This window comes from Contarinia nasturtii, unplaced genomic scaffold (genome assembly GCF_009176525.2).
Source record: "Contarinia nasturtii isolate CC-2019 unplaced genomic scaffold, AAFC_CNas_1.1 Cnas_scaffold_350, whole genome shotgun sequence".
NCBI classification, from domain to species: domain Eukaryota; kingdom Metazoa; phylum Arthropoda; class Insecta; order Diptera; family Cecidomyiidae; genus Contarinia; species Contarinia nasturtii.
Window position 1 is genome coordinate 1948462 of NW_022197705.1, and position 16868 is coordinate 1965329.

At 33.0% G+C, this 16868-nt stretch overlaps 1 protein-coding gene across 3 annotated transcripts; it reads left to right on the forward strand.

Moving 5' to 3' along the window:
• Positions 1-937: 937 nt before the first annotated feature.
• On the forward strand, positions 938-9572 carry LOC116338112 (protein bicaudal C). 3 transcript variants are annotated; one of them, XM_031763184.1, is made up of 15 exons: positions 938-1165; positions 1971-2042; positions 2874-3063; positions 3203-3252; positions 3540-3609; positions 3672-3751; positions 3876-4088; positions 4189-4419; positions 4662-4772; positions 5290-5397; positions 6260-6422; positions 6575-7224; positions 7627-7939; positions 8012-8242; positions 8325-9572. In XM_031763184.1, exons 2-15 carry the CDS (start codon positions 2022-2024, stop codon positions 8543-8545), a joined length of 2652 nt encoding a protein of 883 aa, XP_031619044.1. In that variant the 5' UTR covers positions 938-1165; positions 1971-2021; the 3' UTR covers positions 8546-9572. The 3 variants fall into 3 exon arrangements, with proteins under 3 accessions (XP_031619044.1, XP_031619046.1, XP_031619045.1); XM_031763186.1 differs by lacking the exon at positions 938-1165 and adding an exon at positions 1475-1672; XM_031763185.1 differs by lacking the exon at positions 938-1165 and adding an exon at positions 1475-1642.
• The last annotated feature ends 7296 nt before the right edge of the window (positions 9573-16868 follow it).

The following is a 16868-nucleotide window of genomic DNA, read 5'->3' on the forward strand; positions in this document are numbered from 1 at the left end:
CAGTTATGCACATTTATTTGCGCGTATTACAGATGATTTTGCAATATAGTTCACTATTTAGAGTATAAATCGTATACATTTGAAGATAAAAGCCCCTAGTGTGTGTTGTAGCCAATAGTTGACAAACGCTTGTATAACGCTCGAACAAAAATGTTGAAAATCTTTGGAATGTCATCCGTTTTTATTAAACTTTGAACTTTATGATTTCTCATAAAGACTTTAGATTCACACTGAGCGAAAGATGTGAAAGAAATGTCCGAACTCAAGCAAAAGATGTGACGGAAACGTCCAATTATGTCAGTCAATTTTATATTAAGAAATATATGTGCAAACATTCTTTTTATTCGTCATATTAAGAATTGGCCACAATATCAATTCGATCAGGCGACACACTACATTCACGTTCAAAGAGTCGTTCAATGATATTCAAATATTTCGCTATGCAAGCGTTGTATCTAAATCAAAAGTACATAACCACAAAAATTATGTTCCGAGTGACACTCTTTGCATATCTGCTCGCATTTGTATGTATTTGTAAAAGTGTCTGTGTAAATAATTATCATGAATACATGCCGAATAGGATAGGCCAACAAGTGATTTTTCTCTCGCTCTCGACAGACCGATAAAGAATAACGGAAACAAAGAAGAAATGCAAAACATCGTACGATTCAAGCGCCTACATATACACACATGCAGACAAAATATAAAACACGCTCACCAACATGGACCACAGCATCTACCACACTCTTTCTCTCTATCTCTTTCCCTGTCTCTCTCCCATTGTATCTCTTTCACATCCCATTTTTTGTTCGTTGCTTTTGCATGTACGAAATGGTTAAGATGAACAAAATGAACTGCACCTGATTTTTTGTGCCGACTTTTGATACAAAGATCTATAACTTTGAATCAAATTTTCAGTGTAGCATAATCTGCCAGTAATCGGTGATTTCCATCTAGAGTTTTTATTTTTTGCAAGGGAAAGAAAACAAATCTGGTTTGAATTGCTGTAACATATTTTGTTTTTATAAGTTTTTGATTACGTATTGTTTGTCAAACATTGTAAATTTTTGTGACAAAAAATGCAACAAACAAATATAGTTTAATTTTTTGTGTGTTTTGTGTGGCCACTGTATTGTGATTGTGTATCGTTTGTTCTGACGCAAAAGTAAGTTATTGTTTAAAAAATGTTCAAATGCTGCGAAAATGTTTTGCGGCAACAAATTTTTATGTGCGGATCAAAATGATGTAGAAAAACACGTGTTTCGGCGGCGCATTTGCAAACTCATTTTGCTAATGTAATTGTATTTAAGTGGATTATTTCGTATTCATACAATGGCATCGATAACACGATAGTGAACGAAAATGCTTTATCGACAAATGATTGGTGCACACACCAAGAGTGGTCCGGTGTGGTGCGTTGCAGTGTGAGTGTGTATTGGTTTTCACGATTCCCTGAAAACCATGTGGATTTCTGCAGAAACGCGTGCTTTCTTCATATACCATTTTGTGACGACGTGCGAAACACACTTGCGTTTCCAAGAAATCTATTTCAAATAAATTGAAAAGAGACAAAAAACAGAGTGCACATTTTAACCAACTTAGCCAGCAGAATACGAATTTTTCGGCCGAAATTTTTCAATCGGTGATTATTAATATAACAACTTCTCGAAGAGTACGAACGCAAATAAGACTTTCTCCGACAGACCGATCGAAAAATCGATTTAGTTTTTTTTTCTCGTTCAGTCATTTTGATCCATTAATTTGTTCATTTACAGACCATTAATACGAGTTTTTAACTATTTTTAAGTTAAATTTGCTTTTAACATTAAATAATAGTTTTTCGGTGGTTTTTCACATTGAATAACGCGAAATTTTATTGATTACTGTTGAACAGAAACCATTTTTTTTACTTGAGTTTTTTTTTTCATTTTTTTTTTCTTCCGGTGTGATTTGAACATTTATTGTTAAAGAGTTTTCTGGAGAAAATCAATTAAAATAACATCAATTAAATAGACGCTGAAATGGGTCCCGACGGAAATAATGTAAGTATCGTTAATTTTTGTTGTTTAATTTACCGAAAATCCACATGGTGTGGAGGTGAAAACAGTTTTTGTTGGTGTGCTCAGTTTGGAGAGAGAATAAAACTGCGCACTACATTTAACATCTAAAACAATGTGGCTGAATGAGGGTCATTGACTTTGTTACCAATGTTATGACCTTTTTCGGTGACTTTTTGTTTTAAATCGAACTGAATTTTCGTGTAAAATTTCATAAAATTGTCATAATCGATTGCAATTCTTTCGATTGTTAAGTGGGCAATATGATTTATTGTGCATTTACATAGGTATGTGTCATGTGGTATAACTTTAATTTTAAACGTTCACAACTACCGACTCTGTATTTCGAAGCGTTACCGTTGCATTTTTTTGCTTTTGAGTTCGTTGAACTCCGAACTATTTTGCACCAAAAAGACACACACATACACACACACACTTGATTTTTCACATCGAATGAAAACACATTCCTGTTATGCGCAAAATATTTCCAATTAAATTTTGTGCTGTTCAAATCGCACATAAATTCCAATCAAAGCAAGATGTTCGGTACAGAAACAAAAAAAATCTTTTTTTATGATTGTTTTTTTTTCTCTTCTTTTTCTGACGCAATAAAAACTGATAAATGTCTCTGTGAGAGTCTGCATAGTTTTCACGGATAATTTTAAATTGAAAAGTCGAAATTTATGGTCGATATCGGCACGTGTGAAATCATAATTTATTGGAAAACCTTTTCAATTTTATGTGATGCCTTTAATTTCATTTCATTTTTCTTTTGTCGGTTGGTTTGCTGCTCTTTTTTTCTGCCATCAAACACAGAACTTGCTTAATAATTTAATGTACCGTAATGTGCGGCAGTCAAGTGAGAGCCAAAGCGAAGCCTCGTCATCGGCTGAAAGCGATTGGAGCGATATTAACAGTATCGCTGCACAAATGGGCTTGCATCCAAAGGATTTGTGCGTCGAACGGTTTAAGGTTGATCGAAATAAGCTGGAGACTCTGATCAAGGGTAATGTATTACACTCATTTTATATTCATTCGTCTTTATCGGAATTATTATTTTATTATGTCATATTATATTCTATACCGGTACCATATTCGAGTATTACGCATTAATACAATCAATACAACATTAATTTTCCGCACAGATGCATCGCCGACCGAGGGCATGAATGCTGCCGAATGTTTTTTTGATAATGTAAGTTTTTTTTTTGATGTTTTTTCTGTTCGATTCGAATTGATTGGATTAATATATATAAAAAAAAGAAATGTTGTCACTAAATGACCAAGGAGTTACGTATCCTTCGGGCATTTTCAAATTTATAGAGAATTTTTTTCTACAATGTTCATATGTTGTAAATGACTGACTTTTTCTTCTTTTGCCATGATTTTCAACCGATTCAAGAAAATATTTCATATAATTTTTACAAATAAAGTGTTAATATTTTCTCGACACGAATGAACGAAAAAAAAAAATTCAATCAGGTTATCAAAATGACTGGGACTCGCATCAGCTGGCCATGCCGCTTGAAAATTGGTGCAAAAACGAAGAAAGGTATGGACCACAATATTGAATAAGAAAAATAGTACAACATGATAAAATGCTGTTATTCACAGATCCACATGTGCGCATCGTTGGAAAAAACTCGGACGTCATGAAAGCCAAAGAGCAAATTTTGAACCGGTTGGACTCTCGTGTGAGTACAATTGTACAATGCTATATTGTATAGTGCCTGCAATCGAAGTGCACATCATTACTTACATTTTTCTATTCTCGTTGTCGTCGTCGTTGTCGCCGTTGTTGTCGCAACACAATCACAGGGCTGTCGTGTAATCATGAAAATGGATATTTCGTACACTGACCATTCATATATAATTGGACGTTGTGGTAACAATATTAAGAAGATCATGGAAGACACAATGACTCATATTCATTTTCCTGATTCGAATCGTTCGAGCCAAACGGAAAAAAGTAATCAGGTATCGTTATGTGGTAGCTTGGAAGGCGTTGAAAAAGCACGCGCATTAGTTCGTGTAAGTTGATATATTGAGAATTCGTTGCTGTTATTTGTTCGTGGCCGAAAATCCAATTAACGCAAAACTTTTTTGATTATAATAATTGATGAATTTGTAGTTGTCGACACCGTTGATTATATCGTATGAATTACCGATGAGCGTTCCTGGTCATCCAATTCCGGATAATAATACTGAATACGTTAAGGAAGCCGAAGCCACTTACAATGTTCAAGTGAAATTTTCATCGCGTCCCAAGTTGAACTCATCGGTTGTGGTTAAGGGAAGCGAAAAGGAAGCTGAAAAGGTCCAAGACGCCGCCCGTCAATTATGTTTATATATGTGTGGAAATGTAAGTACGACTTTTCTTACCGAATAAGAAAGATCTTTTTAACTTTCAATGCGAAAAATAGTTTTTCCCATAATTCAGTTGCATGCTGCAGTTTGAATTTTAACCCGGATATTTTTGGTGGTTAAGATGTGTTTAATTTTTCTAATTTAAATTCGAATTCACGTTTTTGTCTAGTGAAAACTTTTTTTTGTTGAACAAGAAACGAAGACATTTTTTTTTAAATCGAAAATTTTCCATTGCAGCCCCAAATTCAGGTCAATTTGCAGCTGCGAATTTCACCACAACATCATGACATCGTTAAAGGCAAACATAACGTTGAAGTCCGAAGAATAATGGAATATACGAACACAAAGGTTTGTACACAATGGAGGTCGTTATGGTACACAGAACCTGTTTCAAAGAGCAAAGCCAATGCTTGTGCGGTGTCAGTGCATAAGCTGTGTGTGTTTCTTATTATTCCAATAATTGTTAGACTTTAGTTTTCGTCCTTTCACATTTATTCTTCAAAGAATGTCGTTGCCTCCATTTTATAATAGTACAATCATTATTCCGTTGTGACACAACAGATTTCATTTGATTTTTGAGCGAAGAAACACACACGAGTAAATCAGATGGGCTAAATAAAAACCATTACTCTTCATTCAAATAACACCAACGAAAACGAGAAAAAATAATAATTTCCATTTCGTCCATTCATAATGAAATAAAACAAAGAGGCATTTAAAATGTGCTGTTCAACTTTTCTTCTCTTGATATTGAGTCGACCTTAATTTGTGTTCCGCTCTGTTGCTTTTGCGCAACGAGAGAAAAAAAATATATTCGTGTTGTTTTTCTATATTTTTAGTGATATGAAATAAAATTTTATTTCAGATAATATTTCCGGACTTGAGTGACGCAAACATAAAGCAGATAGAAAAATCTCTTGTGACTATCACGGGTACCATTGATGGCGTTTACAGAGCCAGACAACAGCTCATTGTAAGTGCAACGTTCCTTTTTTTATACTTGTAAAAATGCATTTCAAAACAAAAACCAAAGAAAAAAGAATCCGAAGAATACAAGCTGTATCAGCATTTATACGTATACGTATTTCAATCGCTGGCGGTACCACCAGTGCAATAGCAATTGCGCTTGAAAAATGGCATAAAAACAACAACAACAACAACAAAAAATGTAAAACAAAATGAGAAGCAATATAATTGCAATGAGCAATGAATAAACACGTTGTACCACATTTGAAATAAACACACACAGGCGTACACACAATGAAATAATTGTCTCGTAAATGATACGAATTTACACCACGCAATTCGGTTTTGGGTTGTTGTTGCTTTTTTTTATTTCCCATTTTTTTTTTTGTGTTGTTCACATTCATTTTTGCTTCAATCCGGTGTGTGTGCAGACAATCGTATCGTTACGTTGTCGTTGCTTTGTCACTTCACTTGGTTTTCACATTGTTGTTTTTGTTCTTGTGCTTGCATTTATTATTGGAATCATTTTTTTCCCCTTCTCTCTTTCTCTCTCTCACTCCTCTCCAGTGAATGAAATGGCCCCAAACATCCTGCATTGCATTCATAACGAATGCATTTAATGCCCGTCGTTTATGTGTAAATCAAAATGTCTGTCACTCACACAACCAAAAACTTTGTATGCAATTTCTTTTTGTATTCTGTGTGCTGCTGCTGCTGATGCTATTTTTTGTGTTCGGGTGGCTTTTGTTTTTGTTGTATTTCTTTGGAAAATTGTAGCCAATTTATTTATAGCTTCTGTTTAAGTTGTTGTGTTTTTTTTCATCGTTTCGTTGTTGTAATCATGTCATTTGTATTGGTTTTGTAAACAGGGTAATTTGCCGGTGGCTCTGATATTTGATTATCCGGAAAATTCGGTTAAACAAGAGGACATTAATGCGCTCATGGAACAATTTGGAGTTTTCATTGCGGCCCGTCACAAACAACGACAAAGTACTTTGTGCATTGTCATAAAAGGAATCGAGAAATACGTCGGTAATCTCTTGAATAAGATTAATTTCATTATTTTTTTTTTATTCGTTCGTTCGTTCACGTTTTGCTCATTTTTGATATTCATCATTTTAATTACATTCTTTAAATCGTGCTTTTTTGTTGGAATGTTTTTTTTTTATCTTCTTAATTTCTAGGTAAAATCTACGAGGCTCGCCACAAACTTTTAAATTTACCAAAAAGCTCTATTGTGGAAGCCGAAATACCAGCCACGTACTATTCGTCGGCCGAACCGGAGTACAATACATCGGCTTTGGTTGAAATTTTATCAAGTGTTCCAAATAGCCCTCTGACACCTGGCGGCTTACTACAAAATTTCACACCGACCTTTCCAAATCCATCATTTCACAATCAACTTAATCGAGTTCCCGATTTTGCCAGCTTGACACCGGAAAATCTACGCTTTCATGCACTGCAACAACAAGCACTTCAACAACAAGTGAACGGTCAAAATATTGCGACACATCTTGGTTTAAGTGTTAATCCATCTTATTCACCGGCTCATGCAAGTGTTTCGCCACGGTCTTCAAGCACCAAAACTAGCGGATATCATTCGAATAAATTCTTTAATATCAGCGGCAGCGCTAATTCACTTGAACAATTGTATCCACCATACAAACCAAGCATTCAAATAAACGGCAATGGTGTTAATCACTTTCCGCATTCAGATAATCAAATATTTGTGGGCAATTCGACGAATTTAACACGCCAAGCAAATGTTTCGAATGAAAGCAGCAATCATCCATTCGAAATGGAAAATCGACTGTTGACACCTAGCTATCACTCGGTGCGTATTTTCTTTATTTTTTTCAGACATTAGGCTCGAGCTATGCATATAGCGGCTGCTATTTTATAGGTGCTATTCATAGGCGCTATTTAATTTGTGTGCTGTGTTTAACACCGAGTAGGAATATCATAGCCTACTATTCTTTTGTACATTTGAATGTGAGTACGAGAGAGATGTAGAAAATAACACACAATATGCATAAATGCATTAAAACGAGATAAATAGCGCCTATGAATAGCAGCTATGAAATGGCAGCCGCTATATCTATAGCTCAAACCTAATGTCTGATTTTTTTATTGATTTATTTATTTCCTGTCTCGCTGGAATTGACGGATGAGAATGAGGGGACAAATAAAGAAGGAGATAGTTTTTAATGATTTCCCTCCTTCTAATTTTATGTAGCCAAGATCATTGGAATTCGAGAGACAACGCATTGAAGGACTAAAGGCCATCGATCGTTTCGATCTAAATAGAGAACAAGTTCGAATACCAACCGATGCATGGGCTAAGTTTTCTCTAAGTAAAACGTCACCGTTTGCATTGGAATCAGCGTCAGCGGGTGTATCACAATGGGCTCACCGTGAAAAGCTCCATTTTGATAAAGCTGCTACCACCGGTCTCATCGACAGTGTGCCATGGAATGATCGCGTACCATTGTCTCAGTTCAAAGACATGCACTCTCTTTTAAGCCACTTAAAACTCGAGCATTACATCAGTATGTATTTACATCGTAAAATCAAAAACGACAAAAAATTATTAAATATAACACATTTTCACTTTCAATTAGGTAATTTTGTGGTCGAAAAAATTGATATCAAGATGTTTGCAACGTTGACGGGAGAAGATTTACTTGAGCTGAATATCAATGCGTTGGGTCCGCGAAAGAAGCTGCTATTGGCAATAAAACAACTAAAGGCCGAGACGCAGCCATCACCGCCGTCTAGCGAATGGGTTCAATTATCAGATTTCAAAGATATTCCGTCATTATTCACACATTTGGAAATGAAACATCACATTGGTAAGCATTTTTTTTCGAGTTTCATTTTCAAATTGAAGCAGAACAGTGATAACTAAAAGTTTTGTCATTTTAAATTGAACAGAGAATTTCTTGCAAAATGAAATCGATATGAAAACATTCCTAACACTGACCACCCATGAATTGGCCGAACTTGGTGTTAAATCATTTATTGAGAGAAAACGACTACTAATGGCCATCAATCAATTGAAATCGGAACGATTCGCTGGTTCGGCAGCGCCTGGTGCCGAACGTCGATCAAGCGCCGGATTAATACCCGAGCCCAAGTTATTCCACATTTCCTAGATTTATAGATATTTAAATAATGTACAAAGTACAAAATCAAAAGTACAAAAAGAGTACAAAAAGAGTACAACAGCCAATGCATACAACAAATTTTTAATTAATCGAAGAGAAAAGTAGAACTTTTTTTTTGTTAAACAATTTATCAATCATCATATTAAAATCGAAAGACCATGTGGATATGATGAGATACAATTACGAATATAAAATAGGTTGAAATGTGCATGCATGAGTTGCGGTTTATTTTTGTATATTTTCAAATAATTTCGTTTGCAAAACAAACGATTTTTAACATCACTAAATATGAATATATTTTTTTCATACACTATTGTATAGCGCACGGGTCAGATATATATATATATGAAAAGTTTAAAAACGATTATTTTTATTTAAATTTGAACAATTTTTCGCATACATGCACACACACATATTTTAAATGAGTAAATAAAAATCAAATTCACATGGATAATAAATTATTTTGTCGACAGTTAACCGAAAAGGAGAGAAATTAATATAAATCGCAATTAAACCGCAAAAAATAATTATTATAATGAGAAATTCGATCAACGACAATCCACTTCGAAAAGAAAGCAGCAACAAAAACAAATACAAAATTACAATATACATATATATACATATATTGATAAAAAATAATAACAAAAATCCTTTAATGAAAATGAGGTATCTCAAATGGATGATAGGCAAACATATTAATTCATAAAGACACGTATTGTTTGATGCGAAAAATAGCACATTTTTAATTTGAAAAAAATAGCATGAAAAGTAACAAAAAAGAAAATTTAACGCAAAACAATGTATGCAATGAGCTGGCTCTACAACATATTTCTCTCACTCTCTACAAATTGATAACAATTCATTACACACTGCATGTTTAATTATTGTAAATAATGTTTTCTACATTATTCATTGTAATCATAATTCTTTCACCTATAAAAAAGCACAATTTCAATTTCCGATTTTCAATTATCAAAATATTGTTTGAAAAAAAAAACACCTTTAAAAACAGATACACAAACATTGAAAAGCATGTAAATAATTAAAAATAAATCACTTAGAAGAAAATATTCCGCACAAAATTGTAATTATAATTAAATACGAATTATTTACATAATTAAACATTTTCATTACAAAATTAGACTTATTCATAATTACACACTTGCAAAAGAACAAAAGAGCATATGATGATTTGTTGGGTCTCGCCAACTATAGATTACTACATAGAACACCGAATAGAAAAACAAATATCATTCAAGTCCTAAAACACGGGGGCGACAATTTTGAAGAAGAAATGTGTTGAAATGCAAAATGCAAAAATTCAAATTTTAATGAAATCAACGCAAAAACTGCGATAAATCACATGGCATTGTTGGAATTGTTGAATGGAATGCAATAAAAATTTAAAAGCGCCAGCCAATTCACGTTCTTGCCAAGTGAATTGTAGATTCAAATAAATCGATCAATACTAAAGTAATTGCCATTTGGAATGGTTCGCATCTCTTTTTTCTCTCGCCATGTTGAATTAAGCGGGTATATGGCACAGCACAGCACATGAATTTACCCGAGTGTCAATTAAAAAATCAATCATCTTATCGGGATTAATTGAATTACAAACGTACAAATATTCGGAAAACTCCCGCACGTGTGACCAATAAAAAACAATTAAAACTGTTTGTTTTGTAATGAATGAACTAAAAAAAAAGAAAATGTACGCATGTAAATCGTCATGTACACTTTTTCAAAACAAAAATGATTCCATTAACTTTCGTATCGATTTTGAATTCGATTGAATTTTTCCTTTTCAATTTACGACTTTTTTACGATTAATCTTGATTGCAACAAACGAATACGGTAATTTAGTTATTCATTGACAATTGATACGCATCGCATTCATGCCGTTTAATAATCACTAAAGTGTTTTTTTTTTTGCAGACAAAGTTACGGAATTTTTTAACCGTGTTACTTTGTAATAAATGACCAACATATAAAGAATATGGAAAATAAAGTTAGAAGATTTAATCAGTTGGCAGATATATTTTCAAAAATGTTAATAAAATATAGTTTTAAGAAAATAAATTGCTGAAAATAAGTGAGCTTGACAAATTATCATTTTAAAGAAAATTTAAGCAGATTTTAATCGTTCATTAAAATTATCAATAAGATAAAGTGATAAAGTAGACGACATATTCTCTTCGTTATTGATCCTTAATAATACGAATTTGAATCTGTTAGTGCATAACATATTTTACGATTTTATTCACATTGAATAGATTTCTGGTGTATATTTTTATAAAATGGACATTGTTTGAAAAAGGAAATAGATAAATCAGTCAATTTTTGAAGCATAACTTTTCACCGATGTCTTTTTTTAATAAAAACTACAGCTTTCTATTACCAAAAAAATGGTTTAAAAACGAAGCAAAATATGTATATATTAAGCTAGCAAGCACAATGAAATAATGGAAGAACGAAAAAAACATCCCGACGCAAAAAATGCAATAAATCACATAATGTGGCAAAATGTAATAAAAGTTTTGAATTGCAAAACGATTCACGCACTCGCAGAGAGCAAATGGTAAAATCGATCAATATCAAAGTAATTGCTATTTTAAACGATTCGCATCCATACTGTGCCTACGTATATTTTTAACAATTTACCGGCGTGTCAATTAAAAAATCAATCATTCTTATCGAGTTTAATTGAATTACAAAAAAACAAATGTTCACGTTGGCACTTCAGTAGAAAAAACAATCAAAACAGTTTGTTTTTCAATAATGAAAAAATATTCATCGCGATGAAAGATATTATTATTTTTCTAAAATCTTTTAAACATATTGAATGTGAATAAAAAACATGAATAACAAAATTTACAAAGCATTTTTTTAATAATAAATAAAGGTGCTAATTTATACATATAAATAAAATTTTCTAACAGTGTGTGTTTCAATGAAAATTGCATAGCAAACATGTTTTAACATAAATCATATTAAGCCTGTCTACAACAAAAAACACACGTATTTGATCATTTCAAATAGTGGAACCATATCGTCCAAAAAAAAATGCTGTTAGCAATGAAGCGAAATTGTTGCATAGACACATTGCACTGACGGAGAAAAATTGTTTGTATGGCATGTGGACATTTGTATCATTATTCATCAGGTATTTGCATAGTGGAAAAGTTTAAGCGCGTCGATTTGATCTTAACATGGCATTTTTTCTTTATATTCATCATACATTTTATATGTTTTTATAGACATGTCGGTATTTTACAGTTTGCGAGTTCTTTATTGAAAAATTTATTGGCCAAAAAAATGTTCACATTCTATACATGCCATGAATGGTTTTAATCTGATCGGATAATTGTAAAGTTTTTTTCGGTCATTTGGAGCAAATAGAAAGAGAAAGACGGAGAGAAAGAGAGAGACTCGTTGTGATAACAGAAATAACAGAAATCAATTTCATCCAAATTTGATGATAAGTTTTCAAATGAAAATTTTCCGCATCATATGTTTTAACAACTAAATTGCATCCACTTGCCTGTTGGCATCATTCCCAATAGAATTACAATCATTAGTACATGGCATATAGAATATTAAGGGTCCATTGACCCCATTCACTGGCGTTTATCTAGATTTTTTCATCTGAATAGCAACTATTGACTTGGCAAAAGTCAACTTTGAACTTGAGTGCATGATATGTGTTTGAAAATTATAGAAATAGATTTGCTAATGGTGTTTTACTTTAAAATTTAAATACATACTGGTCTTATATGCTTGTCTCTCGATGTTTTTTTTTTTCTGTCGTTTTAACCCTAACAACTTAATGAAAATTATATTTGAACAAATTGATTAAGTACGGACGGTCTGTGAGTTCGACGTGAAATTGCCGCTCATACAGCTGTGGTAAATCTTAAGGATTTTGTGTGTGTCTATGTGTATTTTTTCTACTCTCACATTTCGGTTGGCTCACAGTGAATTTCATTTTTATAGCCGTCACACAATTCAACTAGATAGAAACCGTACGTGATATTCCGGAAAAAAGGGAAAAGACCTTAAATAAATAGAACGATGGTGAAGGAAACGGAGATACCGAACTTCGATCAATATTTGGACAATAATCTGTGGCTGCTGTGGGTGCTTCATTTCGCACCATTTGGTTGATAATATTCATCAAAAGAAAAACAATCATATAGAAACCGGTACCGCTCAAAAATTTCATTGCTCTGCAACATTTTCGAGATGTTACTCTATCGAAACGTGACACATGAAACGACCGAAAACTATCCGACAATTTTCCAATGTTTTTGAAAAAATATGTTCGTTCATTACCAGTAATCATGGCAAACAATATTGGTCGCTGGAAAAAAAAAATTAGTCGATATATGCACAAATAATTTTCGTTTCAATTGAAACGCACAAAACATGCAAGTATGTATGTTTTAATCAAAAATGAAGTTATTCTTCATTTGGATATAAAGAATTACATTTTCTTTGCACCATCCTAAAATCATATAAGTTTTATGATTCGGAAATTTATTCAGATAAATCCGCAACATTGAATGTTTATGCAAGAAGTACGGTCAAACACTAGTCGTAGTCGCACGGAAAATGGTTTTCCTCCTCTTTCGGTATCGTTTCACCAACATCGGATTTTTATGATATTCCAATATCATTCCAATGCCATTTCCACTGGAAGCGCTTTAGAATGGGGACGGTCGGCGATATTTTTCCGTGCATTTTCCAAAGCTCGGAAAATTTTGCAAAAAAAGAAATACTGAATAAATTGAAATCGAATAAGAAGAGGTAGAAATTTGAAAATAAATTTACAATTATGCAGGTTTCTGCGCAACGGAAAAATTATTTGTGTAAATTTTCAAAAAGACTTTTTTCTAGAACTACTTATAAACTGTAAGCGGCTTTTGATAGTACGAATATGATATGAAAAATGTCTCAAAGATTGAACAATTAAACGACTGACGAATTTCTGAAAACTAAAGCTTAGATTGCACCGTTTGAATAAAATGTCGTAAACATAATTGAAAGAGTTTTCAAGCTCTTTTTGAACTAAAAAATAAATAGGATTTTTTGCTTTAAAGTGATATTGCTTGCTTTAATTAGAGGTAATGTGATATTGCCTGAAAAACCGTTTGTTTCGAATCCCTGCTAAATGTAAGTTTCTATACCTTGACCGATTAATCTCAAGTTGAAAGTCTTAAGTCACTTTATATAAATAGAAAACTGTCCATTTGTCATATGTTCAACATTTTGTGGTGGAATATCATTGGAATGAGAAATTTTACCATTTCAAAAAGCGGATTGATACTTTTTATTCTTGTTGTGTACGTTTCAGACTCTATAACTTTTGCTGTACTGTTTGATGTGTATGTATGCTTTTGCTGAATTTTGTATTTTGTGTTGAATGCGTAAAAGAAATACCGCTTTGCTATTGACGAATTGTACACAATTTATCGAGCCATAAGCAATGAAAGCTACAAAGCTATATTTACACCTATTCCATATGGATGACGATTTCATTTTAAATTTAAATTAATAAAACTCCAAATATATAGTGCAGACTTTTGTACCGCAATAAGGTGTTTGGATTTATATTGAGAACACAATACTTCCTTTGTCGTTCATCGTATGGGGTGTTGAATGTCAAACTAAAATGCAAGATATCGTTTGTCATTGTTTGGTTTTGAGGTGGTGGACAATTTAAGGTAGAAGTGAATTTGTTTTTGTTCGCACAGCGATTTGCATTTATATGATGTTGGCCGGGGACACTTACAATTTTCACACTTTGTTTGAAATGGTTAAAAGTTTTGATGTCTCAAAAGAATAATACAAAATGGTAAATACTGAATGAACAGTGACACCGTAAATCGTATTTTCTATTCGATTTTCAATTCGGCATGCCAATGGTTTCCTTCTTTTTAATTTGTTTCGTTGACTGGCCGTTTCTCTTTGCACTTTGAATATGTATTTACTGCACCGAGAAAGTTTATTTCTAAATATATTTCGTATTTTCTTTCATTTTCAGTTTATGTCTTTCAATTCATTTCATGAAGAAAAGTTGAAGTGCAACAAGCCATAACTCAATCAGTTGCAAATGTATTGATAACTCACAAATCACAAGCAACAACAACAAAAAAAAAGAATCCGATGCAACGAAGAAATAATATTTTCATATCTATAAATGCATTTTCAATTTTGTGTGACATAGTGCGGAGTTAAACGAGCAGAAGATTTAATCAAAAGTGAAGAGGAAGAGAGAGAGAGAACGCAGCATTCGACACTCGATGCGAATAGAACTGAAAAATTGCCATTATTGGTCGTCAGAAAATTGGTCGCCCATTGGAGCAAAGTTAAATTAGTTATTATTTGCCATACACCCTCAGCGCCAAACAAGGGGCATTTTACTATATGCGAATGCCATTTTATACGGAATATATAAACATTTTTCTATTCATACATGAAATATACGAAGTAAAGTATATTCATCCGCATCAACATCTTAGAAAATTCGTACATTTCATTCGCAACCATTCGCGGATGCCGCATACGTCTTGCTAGATGCGACAAACTGTCGTGTGACATTTGAACATACACATTGCTGTGTTCACTTTGTCGTAGCAGTTTCAAACACAATGTGATTGTTCTCAACTAAATTTGAAAAACAGTCGAAAAAAAAATTACAAGATTTTTTGTTGAATATTATTTTAGAAGCCGTATTCGATTCGAAAAGTGAGATTTTAGAAATAAATTCAGATAATATAAAAGAAATTGAAAGTTTCGTCAATCAAAATAAAAACCTTTCACAACGGTGCCTTACAGTGATTATATTACGAGTGACAAAGATTTATTTACCATTTTAGAAAAATTTCACTCAATATTACCAAAAAAATATCAATTCGGCTTGAATCTCTGTCAACTAATCTGTCACTTTGACTTTTTGAATGTAAAAATATGACTTTTCATATGCGCCATCCGCAAAATGTGTATGAAACATTCGACACCGTCCGCAAATTCGTATGAAACATCCGCCACTATTCGCAAAATTTGTATGAAACATTCGCTCGCATATGGAACATTCGTATAAGTCGGAACCCCCTAGGCGCCAAACATTTGACGACGACGATGAGCGAAAAAAAACAAGAAATCGACGGGAATTTCTTCGCGTTACGTTGCATTTTTCCTCTTTTTCTGTCACGTTTCCGATTTTATTTATACTGTTTCTGATTTGTTGCACTCGTTATTTGCTTTTATTTCCTGTTTCACTTTTGTTACTGTTGCGAAAGAATTTAATCCAATAAACATCGATGAATCAAAATTGAACCAAAACCTAAACGACAACCGTGCCACTTGAACTACATACGATAGAGAACAACAAAAAAAAACACACACACATTTCGTTTGAAAACATGCTGTTTGTTTGAACGAACACTTTCCTTGTCATCGTTATTTGTATTTGCTCATTTCTTACAAAATATAAATAAAACAGCTTTTGATTTTCACACATTCCTTGAACTGAAATCATTAGGAAGTTTTTTCATCGCCTTCTCTGGTGCTCTTTCAATGCTACATTCTTCATTCAGCCGTAGTTCACACATCGAAAACAAACTTCTGTACATTGCTTTGATTTTTGTGTGAAAAATCAGTGTTCAAAACAATTTGTTTGATTTTCTTGTATTTACACTGTTGTGACTTTTGCGACATCAAAAATGCTAACAAATATTGTGCACACTTCTATTAATCAAAAGAACGACGACGATGAGTTTAGTAACAAGTGCGGCGTGGGAACTCCCTCTTCAAAAATTGCTAACTTCAAATGGCGCTAAAACAAACAAATAATTGTTTTCACTTCGTTTACTTCGAAACTTTTTTTTCATTCATACTAGACGTGTCTCGGTTTATGTCAACTTAAAGTTAAGGTAACTTAATGAAGTTTTTTTAATGTAAATTACTTTTTGCAGGAAGGCTTGATTCAACAAATTCAAAGATGTACATTCACCCAGTCCGTGTATTGAGTATTTTACGACAATGAACCATTTCTAATATTTTTTTATATTGATTGTCCTCCTAGCAAAAATCTAGCAAAATGTGCAAATACTTTTAAAATTATACAAATTTTCATATTAAATCTGTATATAAATAGAAATTCATAGTTTGTTCTTTTAATTCAGAGCCAATTGAATCGTAGTGAACGTTCAACGAAAAATGCATTTGCATCATTGGTTGCTTGCAAATACGCCAAAGTGTAGCGAGAGAGAGAGAGAGAGAGAGAGAGAGAGAGAGAGAGAGAGAGAGA